The sequence below is a fragment of the Hipposideros armiger genome, unplaced genomic scaffold (assembly GCF_001890085.2).
Source record: "Hipposideros armiger isolate ML-2016 unplaced genomic scaffold, ASM189008v1 scaffold_366, whole genome shotgun sequence".
NCBI lineage: Eukaryota > Metazoa > Chordata > Mammalia > Chiroptera > Hipposideridae > Hipposideros > Hipposideros armiger.
This window is the reverse complement of record NW_017731716.1, coordinates 532,952-549,051: the sequence shown is the minus strand read 5'-3', so window position 1 is coordinate 549,051 and position 16,100 is coordinate 532,952. Positions and strand designations below refer to the sequence as shown.

General features: G+C 36.2%; 1 protein-coding gene across 8 annotated transcripts in view; it reads left to right on the top strand.

The window, feature by feature from the left end:
• The window catches only part of EML6 (EMAP like 6), a 282,005-nt gene that overhangs the window by 168,167 nt on the left and 97,738 nt on the right, over window positions 1-16,100 (top strand). For all 8 annotated transcript variants that reach the window (XR_002126189.1, XR_002126190.1, XM_019662103.1 and 5 more), the window contains 4 exons: window positions 300-406; window positions 4,586-4,704; window positions 7,872-8,058; window positions 10,105-10,210. Coding sequence is in view for 6 of the 8 variants with exons in the window: in XM_019662103.1 (XP_019517648.1) it covers window positions 300-406; window positions 4,586-4,704; window positions 7,872-8,058; window positions 10,105-10,210 (519 nt within the window). In the remaining 2 variants the exon portion in view is untranslated. The remainder of the gene's footprint in view (window positions 1-299; window positions 407-4,585; window positions 4,705-7,871; window positions 8,059-10,104; window positions 10,211-16,100) is intronic.

Below are 16,100 nucleotides of genomic sequence, written 5' to 3'. Positions count from 1 at the left end.
TTTTTTTTTTTTTTTGCCCTTTTCAAAGCAAGATTTAAAACTCAAAGATCTATTAATAGAAGTGGGGGTTAAGTTGTTCTGGTCTGTTAATGCTCCTGAAAAGGGGTGAGGGATGTGCTGAACTTAACCAAAAGATGAAAACTATAAATGTTTTAAGAATTTAGATTAAATAAAAACTATAGTGTAGTTATTTTTATGAACTTTGGTAGGATAGGAGAAAGACAATATTGTAAGTAAAACTTTTATCTATTTAGAGTCTCAGGATTTTTGCTTGTTTCTTATGGGTTGCGTTTCTGCAGAAGGTGGCACTGATTCCTACAGTGAAGAATCTGATTCGGATTTATCTGACGTGCCGGAGCTGGACTCTGATATTGAGCAAGAAACTCAAATCAATTATGATCGTCAGGTCAGTAAGCAGTCAGCCTCTTAAATTCCTTATAACTCAGAATCTCCTTCTCATTGCGTTTGGACATTGACTGTAAATGGGTGGTACATAGGCAGAAGAGAATCAAGACAAGAATAAGGAAAATTATCTACTTCTTGTCTTTAAATAAAGGTTAAAAATAAGGTATTCACCCAGTCATATCCTTAAAAAAATTTTTTTGCCTGTTTTTCTGTTTTTATTTTTACTTATAATTTTAAAAATTAGTTTCAGGTGTACAAAACAATGCAATGGTTATACTTTTCACCCCTCACAAAGTGGCAACCCCTCTCCCCCATCCACTGCCCCCCATATCATACGTATCTATTACAATTCCATTGACTCCACTCCCCACACTATACTCCACTATAACATATAATCAAATATATTAAATTATAGTTGGCATACGATATTATTCAACATCAGCTTCAGGTGTACAGTGCAGTGGTCAAGCCTCTATACCATCCATGAAGTGGTTTTCCTAACAACACATGTGTCTGACACCCTACAAAATATTTACAACATTATTAATTATATTCCCCAAACTGTCTTTCATATCCCTGTGGCAATATTGTAGTTACCAATTTATGCTGTCTAATCCCTTCCCCTTCTCCCTCATCCCCACCCCGCTCCCATCTAGCCACCATCAGTTTTTCCTCTGTGTCTCTGAGACTATTTCTGTTTACTTTGCTCATTTATTCAGTTCTTTAGATTCCACATATAAATGATATCATATGGTGTTTGTCTTTCTCCGACTGACTATTTCACTTAACATAATGTTCTCTAGGTTCATTCATATCGTTGCAAATGGTAAGATTTCATTCTTCTTTATAGCTGAGTAATACTCCATTGAATAAATGTAGCACAGTTTCCTAATCCAGCCGTCTACCAATGGGCATTTCTGTTGTTTCCAAGTCTTGGCTATTATAAATAGTGCTGCAATGAACATCGGTGTGCATATATTTTTTCAAATTAGCATCTTGGGTTTCTCTAGATAGATACCTAAGAGTGGAATTGCTGGGTCATACCCTAGCAATTCTCCAGTTTTTTTGAGATAACTCCATACTGATTTTCATCTTAAAAAAATTTTTTTAAGTGGAAGGTAGTAGCAAAGTTTCGAAACTGAATGACAGCTGGGATTTTCTGCCTCTCTATCACCTAAAATTTTAAAATATTTTTTGCAGAAAAAAATGTTCAAGTAAGCTTACCTGATTTTGTATTAAACCATGTATTTTCTTTACAGAATAGGTAGCCTTGGAGCCATGATAGTTTGCAAGTGGGCTGTTACCCTGATTTCTCTCTTAGCTTATGGAGACTATTATCCATTTAATTAAAGTAAAAGCCTAAATACAATGTACATTATCTCTCTAGCCAGAAATCACCTCTAGTAGAAAAGCTGGGCAATTACATCCAAATTGGGTCCTAATTTTTTTCAAGTAGACATTTTATTGTAGCACTAAACAGTGAGTATTAAATAAAGCAACCCTTCAGGGGAATCTGGACACATATCACCTTATTATGGTGATAACTGTAGGAATTCTACTTTCTTTGACAAAGGTATGTGAAGCAGATTCTTTACATGAACATGGAGTGAATAAGGTTTCAGGTTTCAGACAAAGCAACTGTCAGTGTTGTCCATGGAAATTTACCATATAGGCCTGTCATACAGGCCTATGGCAGCTGCCATGCATGTATCAAGTGTCTCTGTGGGGCCAGAACCTGTGCTTTATATACACCAAATCCAACCCCACAATGACCTTCAGAGGTTAAGTAACTTGCCTAAAAACACATCGTCTGCAATATTAGGGTAAGAATGCGGATCTGGGCTTCTCTCCAAAGCACACATTCTATGTACTACTTCACTTTCCCTCTACAAAAGCACCAAATTTACTGCTTTTCAGATGATGTATATTTTCTCAGCCCATAATCATCATTCATTGATTCAGTGTTTCAAAATTTTTATCAGTAAAAAGGAAGTCAACTGATGGCTTGGGTCAACTTCATGACTAAATCAGTTTGTGTATTGATACAATGTATTATACAATAAAACTACTAAGGCTAAGGATTTGAAAAAATATTATTAATGTGGAAATATGCAAACACTAAACAATATTATACCCTGATATCAAAGGGAAATAGAATTCAAACAAAGTGAACATAAAATCTAGGAAGAAAAGAAGAGGAATTTTCTTTAGTTGGAAAGTTTTATTTAATAAAATGATGCCAGTAAAAGAATGAAAAGACATGACTATTGAAATCCATGCCAAGGATTTGTAAATTCTACCTGACTTCTTACTCTCCAAAGCTTTCACCTGTATTATTTGATTTACATTCACAATATTCTTCAGTTCTTCCTGATCAGGGATTTTTATTCTTTTCAACAGATAGGAATTTGAGGACCACAGAGGTTATGAGACTTCAAATAAACAATAGAAGTGTCAATTGCTCTAAATTAGTTGATGAGCTGATAAAAGCATCATGAATTCAGATGAATAATTATCTTTAGATTTTAAAAGCTTCGTTCATTGCATCTATAATAGACAAAACAGTAATGAGGCATCACATGACCTTTTGTGTTTTTTTTAAGAATTTTGGACAAATCCTAAACAGATTTTGTTATAATAATATTTCATGATTTTTTAGTAATATAGCTTGATCAAATAGAAACTTTCCTTTATAAAGGTGAGAAATTATTAATAAATTGTATTTTACTTTCAATGTGTTAATTGACATCTCTTGGTAGTAGGGCATAAATACATGGTAGACAAAAGATTGATTTTTATGTACGTTTAAATTAAATTGTAGGAAATGTTCTCTTAGCAGTACATTTTAGGTTCTAGGTTAGACCAAAAGCTTTGCTCTGTAGCTCAGAGTCTGATCTGTCCAGATGCATGAGGCCATGAAAGGAAAATAATTCCAAAGACTGATAACCATGATTCATGAGGTACACATTTTGCAAATGTCAGAATCAAGAAATTTCTTGCTTTAGAAGAAATTATAGCACAATACTTCATATTTCATTGATAACTTTAATAATTTCTTTATTTCCTAGAAAATTAATATCATATCTTATGGATATAAATTACTTAAACATAGCAAATTAAGAAAAAAAAGATTTATTTTAAATCTCAATGTCAGTTTGGCTCATTAGAAGAAAGTAAAATTTTATCTCATGTCATATGTTCTCAATTTTGTTTATCTTTCCAAGAACCAACTCTTAGTTTTGTTTATTTTTTCTATGATTTTCCTAGTCTCTATTTCATTTATTTATGCTCTAATTATTATTTCCTTCCTTCTACTAAATTTGGGCTTAGTTTGTTCTTATTCTTCTAGTTCCTTGAGATATAATGTTAGGTTGTTTATTTGAGATCTTTTCCCTTTTTTTAATGTGTGCGTTTATAGCTACAAATTTTTTTCCTCTTTGGACTGATTTTGCAGCATCCCATAAGTTTTGATATTTTATGTTTCCATTCTTATTTGTCTCAAAATATTTTTTTTATTTCCCTTTTGATTTCTTCTTTGACCCATTGGTTGTTCAGAAGTGTGTTGTTTAATTTCTACATATTTGTACATTTTCCAGCTTTCCTCCTGTTATTGATTAATAGTTTAATACCATGGTGGTCGGACATGATACTTGATATAATTTATATCTTTGTGAATTTGTTGAGACTTGTTTTGTTCCCTAACATATGATCTATCCTGGAAAATATTTCAGATGCACTTGAGAAGAATGTATATTCCACTGCTGTTGTATGGAATGTTCTATACATTTCTTTTAGGTCATTTGATCTATGGTGTTGTTCAAATCTCCTGTTTCCTTATTGATTCTCTGGATGAGCTATCCATTGTTGAGAGCGGGGTATTACAGCCCCAACTATTATTGTATTAATGTTTCTTTCTCCTTTTAGTTCTGTTAGTATGTGCTTTATGTATTTAGGTACTCTGATATTGGGTGCATAAATATTTACAATTGTTTTATCTTCTTGTAGGATTGACCCTTTATCATTATTAGTGACATTCTTTGTCTCTTGTGACCATTTTTAGCCTCATGTTCTCAAAAACGCGATTTCCTGCAATTAAAGATTTCCTGAGAATGTCAAGATATTAATGTTTTTGAAACCTGAAGAAAAGAGTTTCAACTAAATGTATTTGTTGTGCTTCAAGGTTTACAAAGAAGATCTACCTCAGCTAAAGCAACAAAGTAAAGAGAAAAACCATGCAGTGCCCTTCCTCAAACGAGAAAAGGCTCCCGAGGACAGCTTGAAACTCCAGTTCATACACGGGTGGGTGGCCTGTCCCCAGCCTTATCACCAGGCTAAGAAGGCCCCCTTTTCTCTGTCCTTTCCCACTTCAGCCTGGCTCTTCTCTCCAGTGTGCACTTACCTGTGATTATTCTCTGTCCAGTTTTCTCAGTCAACATTCCGTGGCCATCACAATGCATCTGGACTTTTCATACTTCATATACTTCCATGATGTGTATGTTTATGTGGCTCATTGTTATTTCACTTTATGCTCTCCACCATCTCTGTTTCCTTTATTCCCATAACTCCTGCTCTATTTTGCTTGGCTCCAACTAGGACAATATTTTCTTCAAATATTTTTGCTTACATATGCCCAAAATCATTTTGAAGTTTGAAAATTATATACAACCCTTCACATTTTAAGTTAACATCTAAAATTTTTCAGTTAAAGTATGAATTGTGACGTATATAATATCTAGTGTTTTATGAATACATCACCCATTTAAATGGATCCAAGGGAACCTAAATGGCATAGATATTTGATTCCCACTATCATCAATTTAAAAATCACGTGAACAAGTGCTTCTATAAAAGTAGGAAATTTTATATCATTCATATTTTTCCTTGAAGTCATATTTTCATTCTACTTCTCCCACAGAACTTTACCCTAGCATAATATTTTTATGCTTGAAAGTCTTTTATTTATTTGTTTAAAAGATTTTATTGGGGAATTGGGAAAGGGGAACAGCGTTGGGGAATCGGGGAAGGGGAACAGACAAGTTGCTGTCCTTTTGTTCTTCAGTCTAGTTGTGGAGGATGTCACTTCACTGGCCCATGTTGGTATTGTGATCATTGTGCTCTTCCCGGGTGAGGCAGATCGGTCGCCGGCTTCTGGACGGCCACTCACTGCGGCTGCTGGCCGCTGACGCTGGCTGCTGGCTACACACGGTAGCCCATGGCAACCCACTGCCACAGGTGCTGCAGCCTACGCCGTCGCCTCATGGCAGCCCAGCTCCAGGTCGAGCTGTTGTTCACTGTCTTAGCTGTAGAGGGTGCAGCGTCACTGGCCCTCATGTGGGATCCAAACCAGGGCCCTGCTGCTCAGAGCTGGCATTCCCAAGCCAGCTCTTAACCAATGCACCACTCGGCCAGCCCAAAAGTCTTTTATTGATTACCCAGTCATACTGCTGCTATTTATTCAAAAATGTCTACAGGTTCGATTTAAATTTAATTTCCTGTGACCATTAGATTCTAACTCTGTGCTGTCCAGTGTGGTATCCACTTATAGCCACTGAGACTTGAAATATGGCTAGCCTGAATTGAGATGTGCTGTATGTGTAAAATGCACACCAGATTTCAAAGATTTAGCATGAAAAAAGAATGTAATATATCTTATTATAATATTTTATATTGATTACATATAGATATAATATTTTAGACATATTAGGTTAAATGTTTTTAAAATAAATTTCATCTGTTTTAATTTTTTTAACATGACCATTAGAAAATTTTAAATTACCTATGTGGCTCACATAATATTTCTGTTACCCAGTGCTGCTCTAATTGTTAATAATTTTTTCTAGATGGAATTATTCTTATAACTATTAGTAGTACACAGCTGACCAAATCAATCTAAATATAGTACAAATTTTGATAAACAGTTATTAAACAAAGAAATTTATTGGAAAAATTAATAAGATAGAATTTTTCTTTCTTTCTTTCTTTTTCTTGTCCAAGGCTTAGATGTTTATGAGGTACATATGACCCTTTGGGTCATATAACACAGAAACATATAATGCATCATATAACACAAAGAGAAACTACATAGAATTGTCATCAGGATTCTTTGTGAACACTCCCAGTGCAAAGAAGCTACCATCATCTTAGTATGAGTTAAATAGATCACTTTGCCTCTGTTCACACTCAGTGCTCCCTCATGACTAATGTCCTGTGATGGACAGAAGAGCACGGCCTTTGGCAATAGGCAGAAATAACTTTGATTCCCAGCTCTACACACTTACGTGAGCTTGGGCAAGTTCATCTCCCTGTCTCTCTATTCTTTCATTTGTAAAGTGGAATAATGCATAAATATGCAGGGCTGGAAAGTTCAGAGGCAAAATGTATATGCAAAAAGTGTGAAAGTACTTGTTAGGAATAAGATAGAATTTTTCAGTGAGCTCAGATATAGGCATATATATGCATACTTACTGTTAGTGTGACAGGATTTAGCATGGAATCTATTCCCATTTTTCATTTTTTTAGTATATCTAAGCATTGAGAAAGCTTATTCACAAATATGTCAATGAGAATGGAAGTAGTTTTATCATAGCAACATTAATTATTTAAACTCCTCTTAAATTTTAGGCCAAAAATACTGGGGGTGCCAAAAAAAAATGTATATGAGTGGGTACTTTGGTCAACGTTATTCAAGCAGTAGTTCACCATAATCAGAAGTGTGTGGATGCTGATGGCAACCACTTTGAGCACCTCTTGTAATTGCGGAAGTCAAACGTGACTTGTGTTCATCTTTTATTATTGGTATATATTGAGTATTACAATTTTAATACAGTCTTGCTTTGTCAAAATGTGTATACATTTTTTGGCACCCTCTGTATATATTGTGATTTTGATATATCACACAAAATATAGTCTAATGAGCTATCAGTTGACAATTCAATTAAATTGCTCTTTAATTTTGTTAACAGCAAAAAATTGGAAGTCACTTGACTTGCAAAAGGAATTCTTACCCATTTGTTGGAGTTTGTCCCATACTTGGATTTTGTCCCTTTGTTTTAGTGTCCCTGAAAGGTTCGACATTCCAGGTTAATACACCATAGTAACATTTCCAGATGGATGACAGGAACTATTTCCTAAAGTGGGAAGAAAGCAATTGTGAAAGTGAGGTGAGAAAGAAAAACGTGCTCCTTGTCACAGGTGTGTTCTCAGGCTGGTCAGTTTTAAGACAGGGCACATACAGTAGCTGAGGATATGGAAACAGATTCCGTTAAAATGATCAGTGCCCATTTTCCTCTTCGAAAGTGTCATCACACGCCCTCAGAAGTCCTCATTCCTCTAATGAAGTGAAGCAGCTATGAAGACACCTGTGTTTGTGCTTGTGCATGTCTGTATGTTAGCTTTACCTTCTAACAACTGCTCTGCTCATTCATTGTTCATTCAAATATTGTGCATTTCTTGGACCTGTGCTTCAGTTACAGGGGCTATGACTGTAGAAACAACCTGTTCTACACACAAGCTGGAGAAGTGGTCTACCACATTGCTGCCGTTGCTGTTGTGTACAACAGGCAGCAGCACTCCCAGAGGCTGTACCTGGGGCATGATGATGACATTCTCAGCCTGACCATCCATCCAGTGAAGGACTACGTGGCCACTGGGCAGGTATACATTTTTCCTCTCAGCTGGGGGCCTAGCCAAAGAGACAGAGGATTTAATTTTGAATACAGTTTACATATTAGAAATTCAAGAAATACTTGGTAGAGATAAAACCGAGGCAGGAAGCTGAAGATTGAGTGAATGCTGAATCATTTCATGATGGTAGGAGAATCAACCAGTACATTCTAGCATGATTGGGAAGCCTCTGGGAGATTCTCATCCTAACATGACGAGATCTATGAATAGGATTAGCTGGAACAAACAACGCAAGTTCCATGAATGCACAGTCTTATACGTTGCTCATCACTCTATACCTAGTACTTAATATATCCTAGGTACTCAAAAATGTTTGACCCAATGTTTCATACTAGCGTAACGTCTAGCGTTTATTTTTTTTAAAACAAAGTCATAAGGATTTTGTCTTATTTGTTATTTTCTATTTAAGCCTTTCAAAAAAACTAAATTTTATCTGAACCATTTTGGAATGCTTAAAATTTGGATTGACTCTATAATTGAAAAGCTACTCAAAACAGAGCCCTGTGTTCTGTCATTTTGTTTAGGGAAAGGAAAAGAATAGAGTTAATTTAGCAAACAAAGAATCTGTTAAACTCAGATTTATTACCTTGCTGGTAAAGCAGTAATATTGTCAGCAGTATTTATCAGATATTAAACTGGTAACAACAGATGCTATACTTGATCTTAGCCAAAAGGCCGAGAAGCAGTATTATCATGGCTTTTTAACTGCAGGTCAACTGATTCTCAACAGTTTCCAAGTGGAAAGCTCCAAGAAAAACTCTTAACATGAGACAGCTAATTATTTTTGAGACTTGACATGCAGGTGGTAGAAGACTTTGAATGGGGTTCATAGACTGGGATCCATGAGATCCATGAGTGAAACAGGCCATGAAGGGAATATGCATTTGGGGAGAAGAACCCATAGCTTTTATTTTATTTGTGAAAAGACTATAATCCCCCAAAAGGAAAGAGCTATTAATTGACATGCTCGCTGGTTTGCTGCCTCTCCAACTGCATACTAGACCATCTATTATACATTGGCTGACATTATTAAGTTTTACAAGTAATTAATCACTACTTCGGCTTTTCACTCACCCTCCCACCCCCTTTATTTTTTTTTCTTATAGACAGATATTGCTTGGTTCATGGTTATTCAATAACCTTCCTTTGAAAGAAAAACAGATTGGTTCTTTACATAAACCCCCGAGGAAATACTGTACTCTACACTGTCATGGGTGGAAAGCAAACTGGTGACAAACCAGTATGCCAATAGCCCCTCCCGGCATAACTGGGCCTCCACAGACCAGTGTAGGAGTTGCCAGGATACTGTTCAGTTACGCACATGGCTTTATGTCCCACTTTTTTTTTTCTTTTAAAGTCATCATACCCAACAGGTTATTTTTCCTATGTATTATAAGTGAGAAAAACCACTTTACTGTTATGATTTTCTATATTATTGGGAATTAGTGTGATAGAAGCTTGTATCCCTTCAAGGAGACTCCACCTTAATGACAGAAAGTTAAACCATAAAACTGTCATTTCCGGGGGAGGAGCAGAGCCAGGCTTCTTGAGGTGGGTAAAGTAATTGATAGGGGTTAAGGAACTCTGATGGTAGTGCCATGACCACATACAGCTGACTTCCTTGACCAAGAAGTGGAATCTTGTGTGGAGCTGAGAAGGTGGGGGAGGGAAAGGTAGAACTAAATGACAAAAACAAATCACAGTGGACATTGGAATTGGAGTTTTAAAAGTCCCTTAACTTGGACCCATGTATCATCAGGTTAGGCTCTGCTGGCGCCCAACTTGATGCCAGAACAATCTCCTTAGACTCTTCATGACTCAGATTCCTCATCTGGAAAATAATGGAATTTGACCAGATGATTTCTGAGGGCCTTCCATTTTCCAAGTGTGTGTGTGTGTGTGTGTGTGTGTGTGTGTGTGCGCGTGTTTTCAATTTCTGAGCAACACTTGATTCTAAAGAACAAAATTATCCTTTTAATTTATAAGTAGTTAATAACACTCTTTCTGTTATTTAAGGTTGGAAGAGATGCTGCTGTTCATGTGTGGGACACACAGACTCTAAAATGTTTGTCACTATTGAAAGGACAACATCAGAGAGGAGTGTGTGCACTTGATTTCTCAGGTAAGCTCCATTTCCACTGAAGTCATTGATAGATGGTTCTACATTTACGTCAGGTTTGTTTTTTCTTTTTCTAACATCCTCCTATTTCGTTGAGTTCTGTTTGTAATAAGGTAAGCCCTTTGTATGTCAGATACCCAATCTTAGACTGGAAATCAGATATGTTAATACCTCATAAAGAAATGTGGCCTTTAGTTTACACGTCCTTTCCTCATCTTATTTCCTCTCCCCCAAGTCGTCACCCAGAGCTCACACTGTGTTCTGCATTCGCTTGAGTGATTTGAAATCCAGAGCAGCTGTTGCTGTTGAAAGACTTAGTTGCAAATATCTGGCAGTGATTCAGAACATCCATTTCATCTCTCCAAATAAGTGGGAGCACAGCACCTGCGATTTAAAATATAAAAAAACAAGAGGAACGGCTGTAAGTTTTCTGCTAAGGGCCACTTTACAACACTGGTGTTTTGGAAATAAATTTCACATTGAAGAAATAGAACTGAAGGTTCCATCTTCTTAATTTAAAATTGGAACACGATACTATAAAAATACTAACTGATGGATATAATTTTCTTTAGAGTAAGGCTGTTTCCTTACGCTAGAATTGGAGATCAAGGACCTATCACAAAAGGTGATTTTACCTAGAAATTTTTAGTAATCTCAGTTGTAGAAAATAGATAAGAAAAAAAAAATTCTTAACTTTTCTACAGAAAACTGATTCTATGATTTCCTTCTTCTAAATTCCATTAAATGTTTAATATGTGCAATAGTTTTAATATTAGTCATTAAGTTCCATGACTATACAAACCCAATCTATCTTATGTCCCTCACTCTCTTTCTCCTTGTTCAAACTCCTACTCTTTCTCATCTGTGCCATGGTAGTAATGCTGGTCTCTGATTCCATCTATACTTCCTGCAGTAGATCCTACACACTTCGAGAGTTTTTTGGAAGCACAGCTTTATTGCCACCATGTGGACTCCCTTTTGTTGTCTGACTCAGGACTGATCACTTGGTTCAACATTCATGGCCTTCTATGATCTGGTCAACCTTCCTTTGCAGTGTTTTCACCCATTAATCCATTCATGCTCCTTTATATCTACCCAAATGCACTCTTATCTTTTTTTGCCTTTGTTCCTTTGCTCATGCTGTTGCCATTTGTCTGTTCAAGTTCTACTATTCTTTAAGACCAAGCTGAAAGTTTTCTCCATCCTTCCAGGGAGAAATAATGTGTCCCTTCTTCTGCGTCCATTAGCCCATTGTTGTCATGTGGTACCTGTTAGAGTCCATTTGGTACCATAGCTATTTGTGTTGACATCTCCTATGCCCTTCACATATGGTAAACTGCTTGGACAACAGAGCTCATCTTTCTGTTTGCCACTGCACGTGTTGTACTGCTAAAGACACAGAAGCTATTAAAAAAATGCGATTCATGAATGAACAAATAAGGTTTTGCTCAATGCATTTTGTCTTGACATTCACTATTACTATTAGAACTTCACATTTTCACCATGTTTGGGTGAAAATTATCTTTGTTTTCTAACCAATAACATGGTGCAATTTTTTTATGACATGCACACTCTTACATCCTGTAAATTACTGTAAAAATCTGAATTGTTAAATCATTATTACAAATTATTCAATGGTCTCTGTGGTTATTGAATTAGTAAGAATCAAAGCTAAGCATTTAATACTATACACTAGTGGGCATGTGAGGTAGAGAAGGCATGAGTATTGACGGAGAAAGGAGTGCTCGGCATACCACCTGCCAGCTGAAAGCCCAGATAACACACCAAATAAACAGTGAATACAAAGTTCTAAACTTTCACAAGTTTGATGGACATACAATTTTGCGGTAGGTGTGCCATATGTCCTTGATAAAACAGTAAAATCTAAAAAGAAACCATAATTTGAATTCAACTATGGTTCTATTCCAAATATGTGAATGAATTTCTTCTGTATTTTTTTCATAGTTCCACTCCTCAATGGCCAAACTGCCCTTTTCCTAAAATTAAGTTTGGTAGCAGATACATATGTGTATATTTAATATACAAATTATATTAGTATGTATGCTCTAGAATAGTGGTAAGACACCTTGAAACTAACAAAAATAAATAAAAATATAAAACCTAAATGTGTACTGGATTTTAAAGAATCTAACACATTCATGTTTTTGGCAGCATTGAAAATTGACTCAATAATTCTAGAAAACAATTTGGCACCATATAATAAAAGCTATAATTCAAAATGACAAGTATGTGCACTATGTGTATTTCATATGCATCTTTATGTCAAGTTAAGTAAGACAAAATAGAACTCAAAATAGCATCTATTTACTGATTTCATCTAAAAATGTGTATATGTGTACTAGCATATAAAGAGTGGCAGGAAATTTAAAATATAAATTGAATTTAATAATCATTAGATTATTTTTCCATAGAACTGATTAATTTTTTTAATTTAGAAGAATCAAAAAAACTAACTCATGTTACTTAAATACCTATAGAAAAAGGGATTGGAGGACTGTTGATCAAAGACATTAATTATGAGATGAGTTAGTAAACTGGTACCCAGTAACTTGGTCTCTGAATTTCGGAGAGCTCACATCTTTTCTGGGCTTAGTAGTTTTGTAGAAGAAAGATCAAGAAATGAAGTGAACTTGGAAATCTTTTCCTTGTAAGGCAGCCCTTCAGATCATTGTCGGGGTAGAGAAACCATATACTCTAGGAAGAGGCTGAGAAGCTAATTCTGTCACTGCTTTTAATTCTCATCTTGGGCAAATAAAGAAATCCCTAGATGAAATATATTCTTCATTAAAAGTGTATTTTGGTTGTAACAATACATTCCCTATTCCTCAGATAACAATCACCAGGGAAGAGCCCAATTATTTAGGAAATGTGTTATTTTTGATTGTGTAAAATTACATTTTTGTCTCAAAGTTAAAGTACAATGTTAATATATAAATGGCATAAAGGAAACTAGTTGATATTTTTAGAATGCACTGCTATTAAGGACTATTAAGGAAGAACTTCCACTAGTATCTCTTGTGTTTGATCCATCACCTTGGACAGTTGCATGCATGCAGATGAATTGTGGTGGTTGATTGATCCTTGTTGTGTCTATAGCACCTCCTGAAGGTGTGAGCCGAGGCCCCTTTGGTTTAATTTTTATTGCTAGTATTTTATGTTATAACACTATGACTTTAGTCTTAAACAGACCCTGCATCACTTTGCAGGTCACAATTTGAGATAGGGAGTTTGATGGGATGGCCTGGGGAATGTCAAACAGTATCAGATTGAGAGCTAGAACCCAGGTCCCCTGGCTGGGTTGTCAGCTGGTGGGAATTGTGTGGGGACATCTCCCTCCTCATCCCTCCTGCCTTCCCCTGCCCTCCGCCAGGCTAGGTGAACTTCTGACACGAGAGTCGTTCCTGGAGCACTCCATGTGCTCATGTTCTTCCTGCTCCCTCTGCCCAGCAAGTGTCTCTAGCTGCCCCTCCCATTCTCCAGTATAAATGAGGAGTGGGTGTGGTGGTGCAGAGAGGCTGCCACGTGGAATAGCCCCCCCATGAAATGAGACCCCATCCTGGAACAGCCCTGAATCATACACTTACCTGAAAAGGAACAACTATACCTTCCTTTTGGAAACTGATAGAAAAGCTTAAGTCACAAATCCCAAGAGGAGATTATTTAGAGTACCCCGTTAAACCTGTAAACAGGTTTAAACAGCAATAAAAATAAAAGGCCACCAATATTGGTTATCATCTAGCTGGTGGCCCCATCTGTGATCCCCAGTACTGCCATATCTACCTATCTCTTACAAGTCAGCTCATTTTGGGAGGTGTTGTGGAAACCTACTGATAGTACATTTGTCTCTTATTAGAGAAAAAAATTGTCATGGAAATACAAAACAGGCAAATGATGTGAAAAGTAGACCAAAAATAAGCACTTATACATAGAGATTTAGATTAATCTGTTCTTGCCACTGTTCCAAAGCAAACAAAGACAATTTAATCAAAAACATTTCTTAAAACACAATCCACAACTCTATATAAACAAGAGGGAATTCATTTATATTATCTCACTTAATTGAGCAACTCCATAACTTTGTGAATTTATCATCGCTGACTCGGGAAAACGGAGCCATCTTCGGCTCTCTGCTTGCAGTAAGGAAAGTGCTGCCACATGCATAGAAAATCAGGTTAGAAAGAGAAAGTTTCAGCCACATAACTATTTTCTAACCTAAATATCATCCTCCTCATATTTTTTAAGAAACCTTCATTGAATAATACTGATTTTCACAAGGACACCTCTAAGACTAATTTGATCTTATTGTGTTCAATTCTGGGGGAAAAAAAAAAAAACTATGTATTTTTTATGAGCCCTGAATATGAGGACCAACTTGTAATTGCCTGAGTAAAATTTTTTTTCTTTTTGATTTGCCCTTTACTGTTGATATTAAGTGCCTCAGAAGTATTTCCAGACTTTGTCACAAATTATCCATAATTAATGCATACTGTGACTGGAAATATGTGAAAGGACAGTACCTAGACTCTAAAAAAAATGGCTGAAAATAAACTGCGACTATTGGGTCAAGGAACAATGGATTTTCAAAGGTCAGGTCAAGCCTCTGTGAGGGGAAATAACTGGGAAAAAACAGAAAGGTAGCCAATTAATTATATTTCCAAACTATGTGGTATGCAGAAATAGCCTACACCTGCAGAATTCAAGAAAAGTCACCATCCTAAAGAAGATATATGGTTGTTAAGGCACCTCTGAATTTGTACTGTTTCTTCCATTGCTACTCATTGTCATGATACTCATAGGGGTAGAAAGGTGCTATGACTGTGAAGACAAGCTGATGGGGGTGTGGGGGGGCTTGCAGAAATTTTACTAAAAAGGAGCCAAGAAAATCAACTTACCCTGTGCCCTCCTTCAAAAGAGATAAAGCTTTAAAAGCCATCATTGTAAATACATGGGTGCTTGCATTCTAAGAAGGACCTATTAATATAACTATGAAGATTTTAAAAACAAAACAAAACATACACTTAATGCAAAAACGACACAATATTTGTGCAGTGTTTTTAAAAGGAATGGTAGTCAAAACAATTAAATGTTTATAGCTGTGTAACAGTGCATTCCCTTTGCCTTCATACCATCCATATGCACATTTCATCTTTATCTTCCTCGTCCTCCTCAATGTCACCAGTATCATCAGCATTCTTTGAAAACCAGCTCAGTGTGAGGATCACAAAGGAAAGGGGATACGATTACTGTAAGCCTTAAAAGAGCTTATAATCTAAAGAGGGAGACAGAAATCTCCAATGAAACTAAAATACCAATTACAGAGGCTAATATAGAAACATAACCGGGTATACTAAGAGATATGGAAAAAGTAATGTTGTTGGTTATGAACAGGAAGTCACTCCCAGTCCCTTTTCCCAAACGCATAAAAAAGAGACCTTGCCGGATTTAAAACTTAGTAACATTTAAGCATAAGGACATACCATTAGTTGTGATTCAGAAGACACATTTGTTTAAAATAATCACCCAGTGGTGACTTAGCCCTTTTGGGAAGTGTTAATGTCTTCATCTAATACTAATATATCCCCACAGATTGAAAAGGTTAATGTAACTTTCAAATTCTTGCCTCCTACTTGGTAGTAGTTGAGGATTAGGGAAGATTTGATTTGTTAAACCAGGCTCTTCCTTTCTCTTTCCTTCTTCCTCCAGAAAAGGAGCAGACCATGTTCCCAGGTGGTTGGAGGTGTAGATCTTTGGCACAAGTAAGGGCACTCACAGGTTGGGCACTGGTTAGCATTTGGGGGAGGGTTGCCCAAGTTAGCTCATGAAAATACGGGAGGCCCAATTAAATTTGAAATTCATATAAACAAATAATTAT